Source organism: Lonchura striata, chromosome 8 (assembly GCF_050655825.1).
Source record: "Lonchura striata isolate lonStrDom1 chromosome 8, ASM5065582v1, whole genome shotgun sequence".
Lineage (NCBI taxonomy): Eukaryota > Metazoa > Chordata > Aves > Passeriformes > Estrildidae > Lonchura > Lonchura striata.
The window spans coordinates 2,012,587-2,030,274 of NC_140710.1; the positions used below are offsets into that span (position 1 = coordinate 2,012,587).

At 45.4% G+C, this 17,688-nt stretch overlaps 1 protein-coding gene across 12 annotated transcripts in view; it reads right to left on the reverse strand.

Moving 5' to 3' along the window:
• Positions 1 to 11,953, reverse strand: part of RAVER2 (ribonucleoprotein, PTB binding 2) — a 31,510-nt gene extending 19,557 nt beyond the window's left edge. For 11 of the 12 annotated variants that reach the window (XM_085586124.1, XM_085586122.1, XM_085586123.1 and 8 more), the window contains exons 1-3: positions 11,772 to 11,953; positions 1,616 to 1,682; positions 240 to 709 (exon numbers count right to left, since the gene is read on the reverse strand). In XM_085586124.1, coding sequence (XP_085442250.1) covers positions 240 to 709; positions 1,616 to 1,682; positions 11,772 to 11,927 — 693 coding nt within the window. In that variant the 5' untranslated portion in view covers positions 11,928 to 11,953. The remainder of the gene's footprint in view (positions 1 to 239; positions 710 to 1,615; positions 1,683 to 11,771) is intronic. The other variant, XM_085586125.1, reaches the window with a different exon arrangement.
• Positions 11,954 to 17,688: the final 5,735 nt, after the last annotated feature.

The following is a 17,688-nucleotide window of genomic DNA, read 5'->3' on the forward strand; positions in this document are numbered from 1 at the left end:
GATATCCTGCAGAATTCCCAGACAACAGGGGTCACACTGCACACCCAGAGAGTTCAGCATCACTGCTCCCATCACTGTGCAGATGGCACAACAGTTGATAGGAAAAATAGTAGGAAAATAAAATAAATAAGAAAAATAGGAAAATAAATAGGAACAATAAAAGTGGAGGACAGCGAGAGTGAAGTGAGGCAACGCTGCAATCCCAGCCTTGCTTTCCTTAAGACAGAAACCCAACATACCTGGCAGAACACAGGTTTGTACTTCAGGGAGAAAGCCTGGAGCAGCTCTTTCGAATCAGCGCAGTCTTTTTGTAATTTATCCACACAAAGGCACTTGGAGTGAATGAGGTTTGTGGTCAGCTGGTTCACATCCATCCATTGTGCAAACAGAGTGCTCTCCTCCAGCTGCTTGCCCAGGAGCTCCAGCCTGGCCTTGGCAGCAGAGTCCTTCTTCATGTACTCCACGAATCCGTAGCCCTTGGAATGGCCGGTGAGCTCGCTGTAGACCAGGAAACACCTCTCCACGTTGCCATAGGCACGCACCAGTTCCTCAAACTCCTCTATCCTGAGGGAAAGGGGCAGGTTGGTGATGCACAGCAGAGCATCCGTGGGCTGCAGCTGCACGGAGATCTCCTTCCCTCGCAGGGAGTGCTGGTGGAACCTCCTGATGGCGCTCTGGGCCTGCTCCCCGTTTAACAGGGTGACAAATGCTGCAAGAGAGCAGGAGTGGGGACATCAGCTACCCCAGCTGGTCTGCAGCCACACCTCTCCCTGCCCCTGGAACCACAGTGAGAGCTGCAGATTCACCCCAAAGACCCAAGAGATGAATATATCTATTAATGTAATACCTAAAATCTCAATTGAACATCATGAGCAATTAACTCAGAAAGCGACTACGCTGTGATGTTCACAACTTCACTCCTTGGAACCCAAGCAGATTTCATATCTGGGAAACAAAATTAAATATCCTACTAGCAGACTGTCCTTTACTAAATTAAATATTCCCCTGAAGTCCACACATCACAGATTCTATGGAATCCCTTTGATGACAACATCCACAAGTTCTCACTTTGGGCCTAACAGAACTTTTTTTTGGGCTTTTCAGTACATAAGGCATTTCACACAATCCCAAACCGAATGAGGGTGGCAGGGACCTCCTGCTCCTCAAGCAGGATCACCCAGAAGGGTTCCCAGGATCCCAAGGGATGGAGATGCCTCTGGACAACCTACAACAGTGCTGGGTGACCCTCAGAGGGCAGAGGTGTTTCCTGATGTGAGCAAACTGCAAATGCATCTGGAGCTGGGCAGGTTTTCCTCTCAGGCACGTGTGGCTTGTCCCAAGAGAGGCCTCAGGGCCAGTTTTCCAAAGGAATTCAGCCAGCTGAGGTCAGCTTTGTCCCAGAGGGACACTGTCTGAGGAATGCTCCTGAGAGGGAGCAGAGGGGACCAAAAATCTTCTGATCAACACCAGAAGTTTCCAACTTTCACTGGGTTCAGTACAAGGTGACAAAAAAGGCACTGAGGGATGCCAGGCAAGCTGTGACAGTCCAGGACTTCACACACAGCACATGATGTTCTTCACAGAATTGAAACATATGGAAGTTTGAAGTTCTCACCTGTTCTTTTATTCCTGTCCACATAACAATACTTGATTTCATAATCCTTAAACAAGTCGTGGATTTCCTGCAAGGGTAAAGTACAAATAACATCACATAAATAAGTTCCCCAAACCAAGCAAATGGATAAATTCATCCTCATTTCAAACAAAACCAAAACCTTTCCCAACAAACAGAAAATTTCACCATAGAAACACTATCAAATATTTGTTTTTAAAGGAGTTGGTTACACATTGCTGCAGCAATGTTTTAATATCACATAAAAAACTGGCTTGCAGAATTTGATTAATTTGCTTTTCATTCTCTGGGGTGACATAAACACAAAAGGGCATCCTGAAAGTGTCTTTTGATAAAGACAAATAACATCACAGCTCATTAAATAGCAAAACCCTCTCCATGTCTCTAAAGTACAACTGGCAGAGCTAAAATACCACATGGGCAAGGAACACTGGCAGCATCACATCACCAAATAGGGCACAATGTTGCCTCAAAACCCAACAGTTGCTTTAGTTTCCTGCTCAAGTTCAGTTTAATAGATTTTCACCCTTAATAATGGATACTCTTTCACCCAGCAGATAACTGTGGCCAGAGTACCCCCTGGAAAGTATCCTCTATCAATTACTGCACAGCTGCTCAACAGAGAATCAATCCCAAGAGTGTTATTTGCTCCCACTAATTAATGGGAACAGAGGAGGGATGGGTAAGAGCAAGTCTTAGAGGAGTTTGCTACAGCTACTTCCAAAAAACCAAGGTGCACATCCCCTAAAAACCCCACAAATTATTGCCAGTTCAGTGGTGAAAAAGCAGATGTGAACATTCACCACCCCAAGGAAAAAACAGGAGTAATAACCTGGATATTTACATTATTTTAGCTGGATAAATCCCATACACAGGAGTGCAAGATGATTTCTGCAAGCAAAATAATCAACCAGCTTTGTCTGAAAGTTTAATTGCAGATGATTTCCAGCAGCTAAGTGTAGCTGCCAGTTTGGTAATTCAATATATGGAGCCTAAAGGTTAATTGGGCTCTCTGTGAGGGGTATCAGGTGCACACCTTTTAGTCAAGAGAGCACCAATCTCTGGTTTCACTATTTAACAGCTGTCAAATACTGCATTAATAAAAGATGGCAGCATTTCTCCAGCCACCACATGTCCTCGAATAAGGTGCGATAAGGATGGGGTTTCTGAAATGCAAGATATGCCCAAAATTCAAGCCAGGTGGGGGATTTGAGTGTGGACACCTCTCAAACAAGAATTAGATAGTTCTTTCTCAGACATAAGAGACTGAGAAGACACTTTCTGTACAGTTTTGGCAGCTCTGTTGTGCTGTTTCACTGAAGACTCCAAAAAATTGTTTCTGTCCCACTCAGAAAAAGAGGGACATATTTGCCCTTTTGATTCCCTGTATTATTTCACAAGAGAAACGCTGAAAGTTTTATATTATGATTAGGTAGCAGGAAATAGGATTTCAAACAGCTCTGAACACTCCTTTGAAAGTCATCTGTGTATCAGATGATTCCACATGATTCCCCAGTAACTGCCTGAAACTTTGAGAGGAACACCAGCCCCTACTGAACAACTCTTTGGGGGATAATTATGAGATCTCATATTAAAAAATGACAATAATATAAGGGAGATTTAAAATAAAGCCTGATTTAAGGACAGAAATCCAGTAAAGATTGTAACACCAACTCCCACAGGTGGCTGCAAACACTGCCAGGTTTGTGCAAAGGATTCTTCCAGGAAGGTTCTGATTCTTGTGCTCTTGTGGGCTCTTGGCAGGGCTGAGACCTTCACCTGTGGAACTGGGGTTGGGCAGTGTTTCAGTGAAAGCATTTCTCACATAAACACCATTCATGAGGATTTACAAAGATAAAACACGCCCTGCCAACTGTAGGGAAATGTGTACTCCTTTCAGTTAAACAGCTGTAAATATCTGTGTGTTACACTGAGATTTCTCTGCTTGCTTAGCCAGGCATTTCTATAAACTTCACCTCCAACATCTCCCAGCACTCAGGTCTGGTGGAAAAGAAGGAACAGAGCTCCCATTGTGATGTTGTTGCCAGTTTTACTCCCCACAGCTCAGGGCAGAAGTGTCAGGAAAGCAATGGGATCGACAGCTCTGATCCCCACGCTCCAAGCAGCTCTCCAGGACTGGGCCAGGAGGGAATGTTTGCTCTGCAGGAGAAGGGGGTCAGCCAAGTCAGGTAGATGCTCTGCTGCGACCCCGTTAACTCGTGAGGAATGTAAGCACAGGGATGTTTCTGTGAGAACGGCAGAAACAAACAGCGCCCGCCCGGTCCCACTGCTGCAGCTCGTTCCTGTTGCGGTGCGTGGTTTGGATTGTCATTCAGTCATAGTAGTCAGATTTATAACCCCCCCCCCACACACACACAATTTTGTATTGTTATGGCATAGTTTATTCTCAATGGATTGTTCTCTTCCCCCTGTATTGTCAGTTTTGCCCTAGTTGTCTATCTCCACACAGACCTGCCCTTTCATTCCCTGCTCCTCCACCCACTGAATGTCACTCCCTTCCCATGCCTGCCTCTTTCTCTAGAAACTTCCCTCCCAATTTTGTATCCTTTGAGGCCCCATTGGTCTGTTTAAGTTGTTCTCCTGCCCTGTAATCCCCTACTGGTTCAAACATTGTATTCCCCACCTTATGTTCCTCCCTAGGTGTCTCCTACTTGGTTACAGATTGTACCTGCCCCATGTATAAGTTGATGCGTGCCTTTGTTGGGTGTGCTTCTGTCCCTGACCCTCCTGGGAATAAACACCTCTGGAAAACACACAGATCTCTCCCTGTTCCTTGTCCCTGCCCTGGACACAGTCCAGCCGTGCCCCAGAGGCACACTCAGACTGAGCAGCTCTCTGGGGGCAGCCGCTCTCGCCGACGGTGTCGGAAATCCGGCACGGCAGCAGCTCCCATTGCCGGCGTTCCCCCGGCCCTGCTCCGGGAGCTCCTGCACCCCACCCCGCAGAGAGGGAGCAAACCCTGAGCACGGCCCTCAAATCCAGCTGTAGTAAAGCAGGAGTAAACCCAGAGTGGTGCCACACCTGAGCAGCGGCCGCCAGCCCTGGTGCCACCGTCCTGTCCGCGCGCCAACATCCGCATCCCAGCATTGTGCTGACAAAACTGCTCCTCCTAAAGGGCTTTTTCCTCTTGAATAAATCAATTAATCTGCTGAGCTACAAAGAGTGACTGACAACTCCCACAGCAATCTTCATTTAAATGCATCCTATTAAACACCTTATAAACAACAGCAATGTTTACCAACACGCTGAAGGCTTGAGTATCACACATTGGACAAAGCAGATTTTGACAACAAAAAGGTTAAGCAGTTCTATCTGGCCCCTTCCAACCCAAACCATTCCAGGATTTTGTGCTTCTGGAACAGAAATACAACCAATAAAGCATAGCTACTCTACAACCAATTAAAGCTTTAAAAGCAGATAATCTTGTCATCAATACAAATTAAAACGGTAATTAGGAAATAATCGGTCATACGCGAAAATCGGCAGAAAAAGCAAAATCAAATCTAATAAAGGGAATTTAAGAGAAGTCACTCTTTATCCTTTAAAAAAGTGTATTATTTACTACTGTAAATGTGGTCTTGAAATACTTCAGTTCTTGCCCTGTCCTCTCTTAAGTAGGAAAACTGGCAACTTCAGTTTTCAGCACGTATTATCAGCTTGGGACTTGCACCTCTGAGACAGAAATAATTCCTTAGAGAGGATCTTGGTGTTTAGTACCTGCCCTGTTTTAAACACAAATTAGAAAAGGACTTGTTCACAGGCACATGTATCAAATTAGTAAAGCTCAGTAGTTTATTTCTAATAAAAGCAGCTTCTCCTACCCAGACTCGCACAGTGCAAGGGAAAAAGATCCAAGAAATTCTCAGTACTCACCTGGAACAGTACTAAGATATATATAATAAGGTATATAAAGCCTACAGCACACCAAACTCAAGCACTGCTCCCTCTCTGGATGTAAAACTAGACTTGATATTCAATGTAATAATTGTGCTATTCTGGCAACAGAATATTTAACAATTCTAAGGATGCCTGGCCAGATGTCTGCAGTGAGCTTTAGGGAAGTCTCCAATATAAACACTCTGCAAGCCTGGTCTATAACTTGGCTCTCACTGAGCAGCTGAAGGCCTGAACTTCACATGAATATCCTTGAAATGGAAATCAATTAAATTTAGTTACTCGGCTAAGCAAGAAGTTTTAAATCATCTCACAGCTGAAAAAGGCTTTGTCCCATTTGTGGAGGCAGGACAGGAAAAAGAGAACCTCTCAGAAAAAAAGCTTTACATTTACAAAGTTATATAATGGGGTGTTCATTTGATTCAGATTTTAGACTGCTAAATATCTGAGCTCGTGACATGACACATGGATTTCACTGCAGATAGTAAATAAAACAGTAGTAAAAAAGAGAACGTTGACACAGTTTAAATAATATGTTACCAAGGGGAAAACTCAGAGCTCTGCTGGAGAGCAAGTGCAGCACTCGGCACCAACAAGGGGGTTAATAAAAAAATAAAAGGAACTGATGCAAGTGCAATTTTTAGCATCTCCTGATCAGAGAGGTAGGAGGGCCTCAATGTTTCATTAATGCAGGTTAAATCCCCCTAAGAAGTAACATTTCAGGCAGATGGGCTCACCACACCTCTTCCTTCCCAGTTTCCACGTGGTTTTCAGTGCTGAGTTAAGTTCTCAGAGGAGCAAAGCTGGAGGATTGGGGTGAGATGTGGCAGGAGCAGCGAGCACGGAGGTGTGTCCCAAAACTCCTGCTCAGCTCATTCCTCTTCATTCCTACAATCCCAAACTAGGAAACCTGAAATGGAGTCCAGCCTGTCATGCCAGGCCATAAACTGCTTTTGGGGCAGTTTGTGTTTGGGAATCGAGTCTCACTTTTGTAAGATCAGAGCCCACAAAGATCTTTAGTGATCACACCTTATTCGAGGACGCGTGGTGGCTGGAGAAATGCTGCCATATTTCATTAATGCAGTATTTGCCAGCTGATAAATGTAAGTGATGGAAGAAAATGTGAAGACAGGAAAACAACAAATTCTCAGTGGAATGAAAATTTTTTTCCTCTGATCTTCCAGAGACTTTGGGAGTGTTGGTAAGAGGATCTTTATGGGACTGGAAATCAATTCCACCATCCTGGGTATACTGGGTGATGTGAGAGCTAAATGAAAGAGGGAAAAGACATAGAAAAAGGTAACTTGAGAGAGCAAGAGCTCAAAGCAAAAGGAAAGTAATGAAGAAAAATTTAAAATATCCATCCTAAGGCATGAGAGCTGCTCCCTCTCCACAATGTGCCTTTCATGTTCAGGCAGTGTGACAGAGGAGGAATGAAAACACAAAGGCCCTTCTACTTAAAGGTCTGGCATGCAACAGATTGGAGAGAGCACTTCCTGAAATCATCACACCTCATTAGAGGTTTTCCATCTAACAAGGAAAATTATGGCTAATCCAGGGAGAAAGGGGGAAAAAATGCCACAACCCCACCAGAAACAGCACCACACTAAGTAGGGATTTGGCTTTTAGTCAGGAATCGACAGCAAACCAAAAAAAAAAAATGAATGGGTCCATCAGGTTCCAAAATACCAAATAAATCCCTGCACCAGGTTTGGATCAACACCTCAGTGTTTCATTGTTCTCTGGATTCTGCCCCTCCCCAGAAGAACCACAGGGTGTTAAAATAATTAACCAGCCCTACTTTGCTGTATGTCCTACATTAAAGTAGAGCGTCCCATCTACCAGGTTTATTTTGTGGAACTGTGACATGGTGGCATTTAGGGATAATCAACCCAAAAATGGTTGGGAGCAAGTGCATCTTCGACAGCATCTTCTCTGATCTGCAAAAAGGGGAAGCAAAAAGCCAACAGCCCTTGCTGGGCAGCTGATCTTGGCACAAAACACTGGAGACTTGGCTACAAATCTCAGTAATGATAAGCAACAGAAAATAAATAACCCAAGGCTAATCTTCCCAGCAGGAACTCCATGGGACAGGAACTCGTATCCCAGATCAGAGTCTGCTGATGGTGTCCCAGTGATGCCCCTATGGAAGTTCATCAGCCATAAATAAGGAGCCACCAACAGTGAAAAAACAACAAACTGGGGAAAACCAAAACCAATTCTTCTAATCCATTAGGGTAACTACAGAAAAAAAGGGAAAAGAAACAGAAGCTGACACGATTTTCCTGGTTTGGGATGAGACAGAATTAATTCTGTTCTTACTGGTTCAGTGCTGTGTTTGCCTTTAGGATGAGCCTAATGTTGATACCACAGGGATGCTTCAGTTGTTGCCAAGCACAGCTTGCTCCAAGCAGAGGATTTGCCATTTCCCATGCACAGGTGCATGGAATGGCAGGAGGGAGCAGAGCCAAAGGGATGCTCCACACCAAGGAATGCCATGCCCAGTACATAAACTGGGAGCAGCTGGCATCAGTCAGTGGGTGCTGAGCAACTCTACTGGGCATCACTTGTTTCTCTCGGCTTTAATTCCTTATTACAATTAACATTTGTTTTATTAGTCTTGTATTAATTTTAGATATGTTTTACTTTGCTTCAATAATTAAACTGTTCTTAGCTCCCAAGCTTTGCTTTTTCCCTGATTCTCCTCAGCATCAGAGCAGTGAAGAAGTGAAAAAGTGGCTGTGTGGTGCTTATTTGCTGGCTGGGATAAAACCAATACAAGCCCAAAGTAAAACTTCCTGTTCAGTGAGGTACAACTTCACTTCCATTCTGGTCATCCTGAAGTTCTTGGCATCTCTTTAGCAGAAAAGGAGAAGAAGGTGGTATTTCCTTCCTTCCCTTTGCTCAGAGCAGTCCTCCTCCTCCAGAGCACTGGGAACAGTTTTAGGATTGCTCCAAGGACTTTCTGGTTGCAATTTTTGCTCTTACAACACCCCAGGGGACCGCGTTCCCAGCTGCTGGAATGGATGATGGATCAGGGATGTGGCTCAGGGAGATGCACACACAACAAGGCAACCCAAGAGATCCCTGATCCACTGCCAAGCGGATCACGATGAAAGCAATCACCACAACCACGCTCATTTTTAAGTCTCTTGGCAAAGACTGTTCCTGCAAACACCAGCCTGACCACAGCACCACATCAGAGGCTGTTAATGCTACAAGAACAGATCTGCTGCCCTTCAAAAGGACTGACACCCAGGGGATGATCTTATGCAGAACATCCCACATCCCTGCCCTGCCCTAGTGCAGCCATTAACTGACTGCTCTAATTGCACAGGACACTTCCCCACTCTGGCACCACGAGCTGGAACTGCAGGAGTGGGATCTGCCAAGGCTCCCGAGCAGAGCGGATCTCTGCTCCAAGCACGGATCCCAGTGAAGCTCAGGGAAGCCTCTGTGATCCTGCTCCACCCCCAGTACTGAATTCTGCCTTTAGAGGCACAGTCACTGCTACAGATAGCAAAGATGTGAAGATTTACAGAGGCCACAAGAGCCTGTGGCTGTCTCTAGGTCATTATCACACCACACCTTTGGTATTTGGCATTATTGGTCATTATCACACCACACCTTTGGTATTCGGTCTAATTGGTCATTATCACACCACACGTTTGGTATTTGGCATTATTGGTCATTATCACACCACAACTTTGGTATTTGGTATTATTGGTCATTATCACACCACACGTTTGGTATTTGGTATTATTGGTCATTATCACACCACACCTTTGATATTTGGTATTATTGGTCATTATCACACGACACGTTTGGTATTTGGTGTTATTGGTCATTATCACACCACACATTTTGTATTTGGTATTACTGGTCATTATCACAGCACACATTTGTATTTGGTATTGGTATTTGGAGGAATCTGATGAGGATGAATTTGGGGAACTACCTGGCAACTCTGGAAGAGTTCAACATCCACTGACCTGCCAGCTGAACAGTAAATAGAGACTCTGCCTTCAAGAGCAGGGAAGATGTAAATTGTTTACTACAGATCTGCCACCAAAAAAAAAAAAAAATCCTTTCTCTGTGGCTGTAGTGAGAGAACTGCCTGAAGAAACACTGATCCTGCAGGCATCTATTTGTAGGGTGAGCCCTGTTTGGTTTCTAAACCTGTTTCTGGTTCAGAAACCTCATGGCCAAGGGACATTTCTTCTGTGACCTCAAGGGTTATTTATTTTTTTTAATTTAGTTTAACACAGGTGGGGCTCCAAAGGTAATTGAAGATTACAAGTACAATAATAAAGTTAATATATAGCTACAACTGGCAATTATATTCGTTACGTAAGTTCATATTAATAAGTTTTTTCCTACTTTTCTAACAAAACTGAGTATCTCCACAAATCTCTCTATCAGCAAAACAGTCATTTTTCACTTCAAAACTATTTTGGTAAATCTTGACCTCACTCTTCACTTAACAACAAATGGCAGCAGAGCCAACACCCCAATGCTTAGAGATGAATAGTTACATTTATGAAAACCTATTTTGGAAGACTTGGCTGCATTTCAGTGATGTTCATCTCCCTCTTGACAGTGAATAAAACTGGCCAGGTCAAAAACAGTTCATCTGATTTTACTTGGCTCACCAATTACTGCAAGGAGAAAACAGAAGACAAACCTGTGTTTACCACAGTGTTAACTGGCAACAAGAAACGTTAAATTTCATCATAATTTTGGAAGCATATCACAGCCAAATACAGAGATAGACTTAACATGCCTGACCACAAACACACTTCTTTCCAAAACTGCTCCAGGAGAGAAATTTTCTCTCTGTAGCACAATTCTTCTGCCTTTGTTGCCACCACCAGCAGCTCATCAGTGTTAAAAATAAAAATGACAGTTTGTAAAGTGCATTTTAGGATCTGTACATGGTGTTCAGGGCAACATTAGAACCTGACACATAGGAGAAAAAGGCATCTAAGCGCTGCTTGTAAGCCATCAAAACAAAAAGGCAAACTTCCAGAAGACTCCGTGGCTGCCAAACTTCACCTTAACGCCGCCGTTTCCCTGGAGCACACAGCGGCTGAGCAAGCAACGCCAAACCTGCAAGGTTCCACAGAGGTGAACTCCCACACGGGAGCTCATGAAAGGCCTGCGGTGGGGACAAGGGACACAGCCGGAGTGTCAGAGTGCTCCTGTCCTGGCCAGCACGGCGAGCACCTGGCGACACACCAGCAAAGCCCTCTCTGTCAACACTGCCGCTTCATCAAGAGGCGAAGATTAGCAGCGCTCACCAAGCTGCGGGCTCGCTATAGATCACGCTGCTATAAACAGAGGTGCCTAAAGCACCCTAACAAAGCTGTCAGCTCTAAACTTTTAACCTGCCAGAGCAGGGCCAGACACACCGAGAGAGAACAAAACAGCCAGAAGTGCAGCGGCCAGCTGGGCGCTGCGGCTCGGGTTACTGCGAGCGCCGAAAGAGCCTCTCCAAAATGAATAGTCCCCTTTTTGTGCCGGAGCTATGCAGAAATTGAGAGTCCGCACGTGTTGCTTTTACCCGCAGGTAGTAAAACCACCTGTGCTTCAGAGAGGGGGGAGGCAGACCAGGAGCAGAGCAGAACAAAAGGCGCAGTTACTTTTTTTTTTTTTTTTAAATGAATACTCGTGCATCAAGTTGTGTGCTTGGAGCTAGTGAAGCGGCTGTGCAGCTAAAATCACCTCAGCATCTGACTCACAGCACTCGGCTGAAGAGTTCATCGATCATCCCCTACCAACAGCAACAATTTGGGCGGAATTTTCCTAAACCACCGTCAGGCTGCGGAAAACCGCTTTCCCCCTCACAATACAAATGAAAAAAAAAAAAAAAAAAAAAAAAAAGGGCAGAAAGCGCGTCTGGAAGCAGATTGCGCTGCGGTGCCCTACCTGCGGCACACCGGTGCCGCCGCCCCGGCGGCGCTCCCGTTACCCGCCCCGAGCCCCGCTCGCTCCTCACGCCCCGGCCGCGACCCCGCCGCTCCCCGGGCAGCGCGGCCCCCGGCGAGGGCGGGGACCCGCGCCCGCAGGTAACAAAGCCGCCCCGCACAGCCGGCGCCCTGAGGGGCAGCTCTGCGGGCGGGCAGCGCCCCGCGGCCGCTCCGCGCCGCCGGCCCCCGCCTGAGGCGCGGGCGGGGAGCGCGCCACGCCGCCGGGCGGCTGCGGGCAGCGCCGGCGGCCGTACCTGGCTGCTGCTCTCGGCCGGCAGGTTCCGCAGCAGGATCTTGCGGCGGTTGCCCAGCTCGCGGCGGGTGCTCGCCAGCCGCCTGGCCACCTCCTCGGCGCTCAGCGGCGGCGGCTCCGCGGGCAGCGCCGCGCCGCGCTCGGCTCCCGCCGCCATCTTGCAGCGCGGCCCGGGCCGCCCCCGCCCGGCCCCGCCCGGGGCGGCCTGAGGAGCCCCGGGCCCGGCCCCTCACGGGGCGCCGCGGGGCGGGAGCGCAGCGCCGGCTTCGCACAGCGGTCCGAGCTCCCTGCCCGGGCTGGGTCATCCCAGCACATGGCGCGGGATTGTGTCCCGACGAGTCTGGAGTGCCCCCGGTGAGGAGACTCCGGAGCCTCTCTGGGCAATCACCCCGCGCAGTGAAGAAATAAGTTCTGCCTCATGCAGAGGGGAACTGCCTGGTACGGGTTCTGCCCCTTTCTGCACCACGGACAGACAGGAACAGGCAGGGACAGACAGGGACACCCAGGGATAGACAGGGACACCCAGGGATAGACAGGAACAGCCAGGGATGGACAGAGACACCCAGGGATAGACAGGGACACCCAGGGATAGACAGAGACACCCAGGGATAGACAGGAACAGACAGGCATGGACAGAGACACCCAGGGATGGACAGAGACACCCAGGGACGGACAGAGATACCCAGGGACAGACAGGAATAGGCAGGAACAGCCAGAGATGGACAGAGATACCCAGGGACAGACAGACAGGGACAGGGACACCCAGGGAGAGCCAGGGACACACAGGGACACACTTAGAGATACCCAGGGCTGAGCGCTCTCACTGGGCTCTCTCCAGGCTGAGCAGCCCCAGCTCCCTCAGCCCCTCCTGGGCACCGAGATGCTCCAGGCCCTTCTCAGCTCCAGGAGCTCCTGGCCCTGCTGTGCTGAGGAGCCACAGCTGGACACAGCACCCAGAGGTGCCCCCAGGGCTGGGTGCACCCCTGAGCTGCTGGATCTGTACCCAGGGAAGGTGGCAGTGATGGGGATTTGGGGAATGACTGCAGCTGGGTGAGGAAGAGGGACAGTGTCCTGGCCTTGTGTTCCTGGGGCAATTCCCCTCACAACAGAGCTCCAGCTGTTCTCCAGAATCACCCCTGACCTGCTGGGAATGCTCCCATCTTCCTGAAGGTTCCCCCTGGGACACTCTGCTGGTTTAGGGACTGCTTGTTGTCCACCAGCACCCTCAGACCCTTCTCACTTCATCCCCGCAGTAACCCATCTCCAGACAGATTTTTGGGAAGGATTTGAGTGCTCTGGAGAAGAGTTGGGGCTCTGTTGTGAGGAGAATTGCCCCAGGATCCATCCTGATGGAAGCCAAGGCCAGGGCACCGTCCCTCTTCTTCACCCAGCAATCATTCCCCAAATCTCCATCACTGCCACCTTCCCTGGATAGATCCACCAGGAGAGGCTGAAATATAGAACAGCAACAAAATCCAGCTGATCCCACAGAATCAGGTTGGGAAAGTGGAAAGTTAGTTTAGTGGGAAATTCTGAAATACAGAACAGCAACAAAATAAAGCTGATCCCACAGAATCAGGCTGGGAAAGACCTCTGAGATCACTGAGTCCAACCAAGTGAACCCACAAACTCCACTGGAGATCAGCGGGCACAATGGCCCAGAGTGATCTTGTCCCAGTTTTATTCCTCATCAGGAATGTGGCAAACTAATTAATAAAATCCATGCAAATGGGGAAAACAGCACCTGGCTCCTGTGCTGGGAACACAAGGCTGTGATCTGCCATAAAAAGGAGCCCAGCATCACAACAGAAGCACAATATTTCAAGGAATCATCATAAAATAAATTTCCCCTTCCATGAAGTTTCTGTCCATGAAAACATTTCACTCAACACCCATTTTAAAAAATAAAACACGTTGTTCTTTTGGAAAATCAATTTTTCCTCTAGCATAATTCCTTGCAATGTCATTTACAACACAGTAAATTTAGCTCTTAACGTTGTCATCATTGCTATAAATGAGTGAAGAATAATTTAAATATTTGTAGCCATTTTTAGACACGAGGCCAGCCACAAGGAACAAGCAAAAGAGAATCCAAACCTGAAGCATAAAGAGTCTGAAAAAGGAAATTGGAAGAAGAGTTGGAGTTAAATTGGGTCTATGTGACAATTCTTATCAAGAAAATCTAATTATGATGGATAATCCTTGACAAGGTTCAAGGTGCCATTTTACTTATCAGTTACAGATTAAAAACTCCACCAAAGAAATTATCTTAGAAATTGCTTTAGCCCAAACAAAAACAAGTTAGGAACACAAAGTATCTTGGACTTTCTTTATTTCTAAAATGAGTTTTAAAACTACAGTAATCAGAGGGATTTTTGTTTTATTATTTAAAAATTGACAGCTGACAAGATTCTGTTCAAGGGCTTAATTTTCTCTAATTTTTTCTCAAACAGGTAATGTTCCTCCTTTTGCAATATTTGCATTATTTTTAATAAATAAAATCATTGGAAATGAGAGGTGTGACAGGTTCATAGATGATGGGATGTAAATAATTCTGGGATCATGAAAAAGGGACACTTTTCTCCCGGGAATACTGAAACACAAAATATCTCCTCAAAAATGATCACCAGATCAAGCTATTACAGCAGAAATTATGGATCTGCTCAAACATCATAAAATGTAGTGATGCTAATGAAGGAATTCAAACAGAGTAATTAATTTTACCATTAATTTTTCAATTGGAAGGTGGACACTGCTTCACCTGTAATCAGTGCTCATTAATTCTACCTACAGCAATTACCTCTTCAAAAATTGCCTTTTTTTGGTCATTTTTGATGGGCTGAAGGTGTGCCTGAATTTAAGTCATTCAAATTTAAAGCGCACTGCTGAAAGAAGTCAGAAACTAATAGTTTGGTATTAATGGCACAAACAAAATTCCTATAGCAAATAGTTCCAGAGAAACTCAAGAAAAGAGGAATAAATTCAGAGAAAATAGAAAGTATCAGAGAAATATATATATTTTTTTTCCTTAGGTTAGGGATAGGTATTTAAAATATTGTATTTTGTAGGTTAAAGTATTCACCTTTTCCCCCCAGTGTTCCTGTCTAGGTGATATCAGCCTCCCAAAAAAAGAGCTGTTCCAGGAGGAAGAGGATGCTGAGCTAAGACATGCAGGTATTTCCTTAAGGAATTTCCTCTGTTGATTACAGTTTTCTATGAAATATTTAAATGACTTTGACTCCTTTTCTGGAGCTTCCAAACCGAACCCTCCACGTTTATGCTTTGAATCAATTTAAAATACTTTCATTGGGTTTCAATACAGCTGCAGAAGCAAAACAAAATTATTAAATGAAATCTATTATTAAAAAATAGAACAGTCCAGTGTAACTTCAGTTGTGCTGCTGCCCTGATGCTGTCACACTGATAAACTACCTTGCAGTAATTTAACTTAGTTCATTAAATTCCCTGCTAATTAAGAGTAAAGTCCCCACCCCAGCAGTTGCATTTGTAGCTCTCCTAAAAAGATAAATTTCCCTGTGCTTCTGCAGCTTTGAAGTCACACCAGCCATATATATTTTATAATTTTTATGGAATGAGTGTGAATTAGAATTGTAATTCCAAACATTCTTTTGGCATTACAGGTGCAGTCAGGCAAAACTATCTAGGCTGGGCTGGTGGAAGGTGGAAGGACTGGAATGAAATGGGATTTAAGGACTCTCCCAACACAGACCAGTCCAGGATTCTGGGATTTTCTGGGATTCTACATCCAAAGGTACAAACAAATTCACATTGTGCACATCGGGTGAAAGGCAAGACTGGGAGCATCTGTTGGGCACAAAACCCACCTGATGTTCCCAGGTATTTGAGCTCTTCAGGTAAGTGATGGATTAATGAAAGAGAAATAAACAATTCACTGTTTCCTGAATCAGCTGCTGCACATTCCCTCAGAATAATGGATTCCCATCACACCTCATATCAGCCACACAAACAAAGCCATTCCCTTTCGTCCCAGCTCTTCCTGCTGCTCCTTTTGTTTCATTAAGACACTGAGATTTTGGATCCAGAAGTTGCAGATTTCATTTTCAACGCCAATAATTCATGTGGTGATGATCACCCAGATCACCTCACAATACACACTGCATCCAAAATACACCAGAGGTGCCAAAAGGAGTTTCTTTATCCTTTTTTTCCCCTGCAAATTCCAACATTTTCGGCACTCTCAGTCATTCCACGACATGCCCAACCTCTTCCATCCAGGCACAAAAAGTCTCAGCCTGCTGAGCACTTTCTCCTTGCTTCCACTCTTTAACTCAGTGGCCTGCAAATGAACAGTGAAAAGGTGGGAGAGTTCAGGGCTCTAACTTCCAGAGTGAGTAACTCCTGCAAGGAAATCGTTACTGGGCTCTGCTGTCATGGGCTATTTTGGGACCTGTGGTCTCTGCAGCAGAATTTCAAACCTTTGTTGCCCCGTGCATCATTAGCAGATCTGTGTGGTTGTCTTTAAAGGCAGAAAAAAAAAAAAAAAGTAAATATTAAACACCACAAAGCAGAGCCAAGTTCTTGAATAATAACTGAGAACAAAGGAAAATGAGATCAAACAAATACAATTTTCAATAAATGGCTCAGATATTCACAGGGGAACCTCTGCAATACTTTCTCCTGAATCAATACCCTGATTTAAATCACTGTTCTTCACACACAGGCTTTCTTTTTCCTCATTCAGCTTCAAATTTCGTCATTAGTTATTGGAACCAAGTGCATTTTGGCAATTTTAGTATTAAAAAACATCCAAATGTTCCTTGGATTCCTGGCAAAAGAAGGTCCAGCCCCACATTCTTACCAGGAATATTTTTATTGGCCAGCCCATGAATGTGCTGCAAATGGGAATTCCAAATAAATCAGTCTCAGATTCCCTAAAAGCACCAATTTTCTAGGAACTGGAAACTGATAATGACAATTCACAGGGAATTACAAAATCATTTCCCACCAAAAAACAAAAACAAAACAACAAAACAAACAAACAAACAAACAAAAACAACAACAACAACAACAAAAAAAAACACGGGGAAATCATAATTCTGGGGGTGAAAGCATTCCATAGGGTGAATCCATACATGTCCACTGCTGCTCCTTGGATCTGGCTAATTGTAAACCTGGAAGAAATTTGCTGTGATTAACTGAGGAGCTGGGATGGACTGGGAGGGAGCAGGCATGGGACCAGCGATTTGTTTGGAGAAGATAAACCAGCCCATGATTTCTCCCTGCCAGCAGAGCCTGCAATTTCCAGCACCCCCATAATATTTTGTCCTTAAAAACTTGTTACACACACACACACAAAAAAAAAAACTTGTTCAATATGGAAAACTGGCCTAAAGGAGGTAATGCAAAAGAAACATTCCCAAAAAATTTATGAGGCTTTCAAGTGTTCTGCTGCTCAGTTATAAAAGGTTTCCATAGGAACTGTCACCCAACGTGCTGTGCCTGATTTCTCCATGTTCAGAGTGAAAAAAATCCATCCCCTTCCTGTTTTCCAGGTTCCCTGGCTGCGGTTTTTTGCCTTGTTTATGGAGATTTTCTTGGCTCAGCTGCAATAGAAATAAATGATTAAGGAGGTTTTTATTATTATTTTGCAGCAATTAGATCATGTTAATTACTCAACCTTTAATCCTGCATGCGATTTGCACCAATTATGCCAAGAGAATGGATATTAGGAGCAGTTTTGTGGAAGTGACAGAACGTTGGAGAAGTGAAAAGAAGGATATTAAACTCTCTGACTGCATTCCCAGTTTCCTGCTGCTGGTGCCAGCCCATCTCGGGGTGTCTGCCCAATTTCATTACCTCAGTGCAATGGAAGAGTTTTAAAATTGGAAAAATCCACCCGTGTTGGCCCAGCTGGAAATCCCTGGCAGTCTGATTGT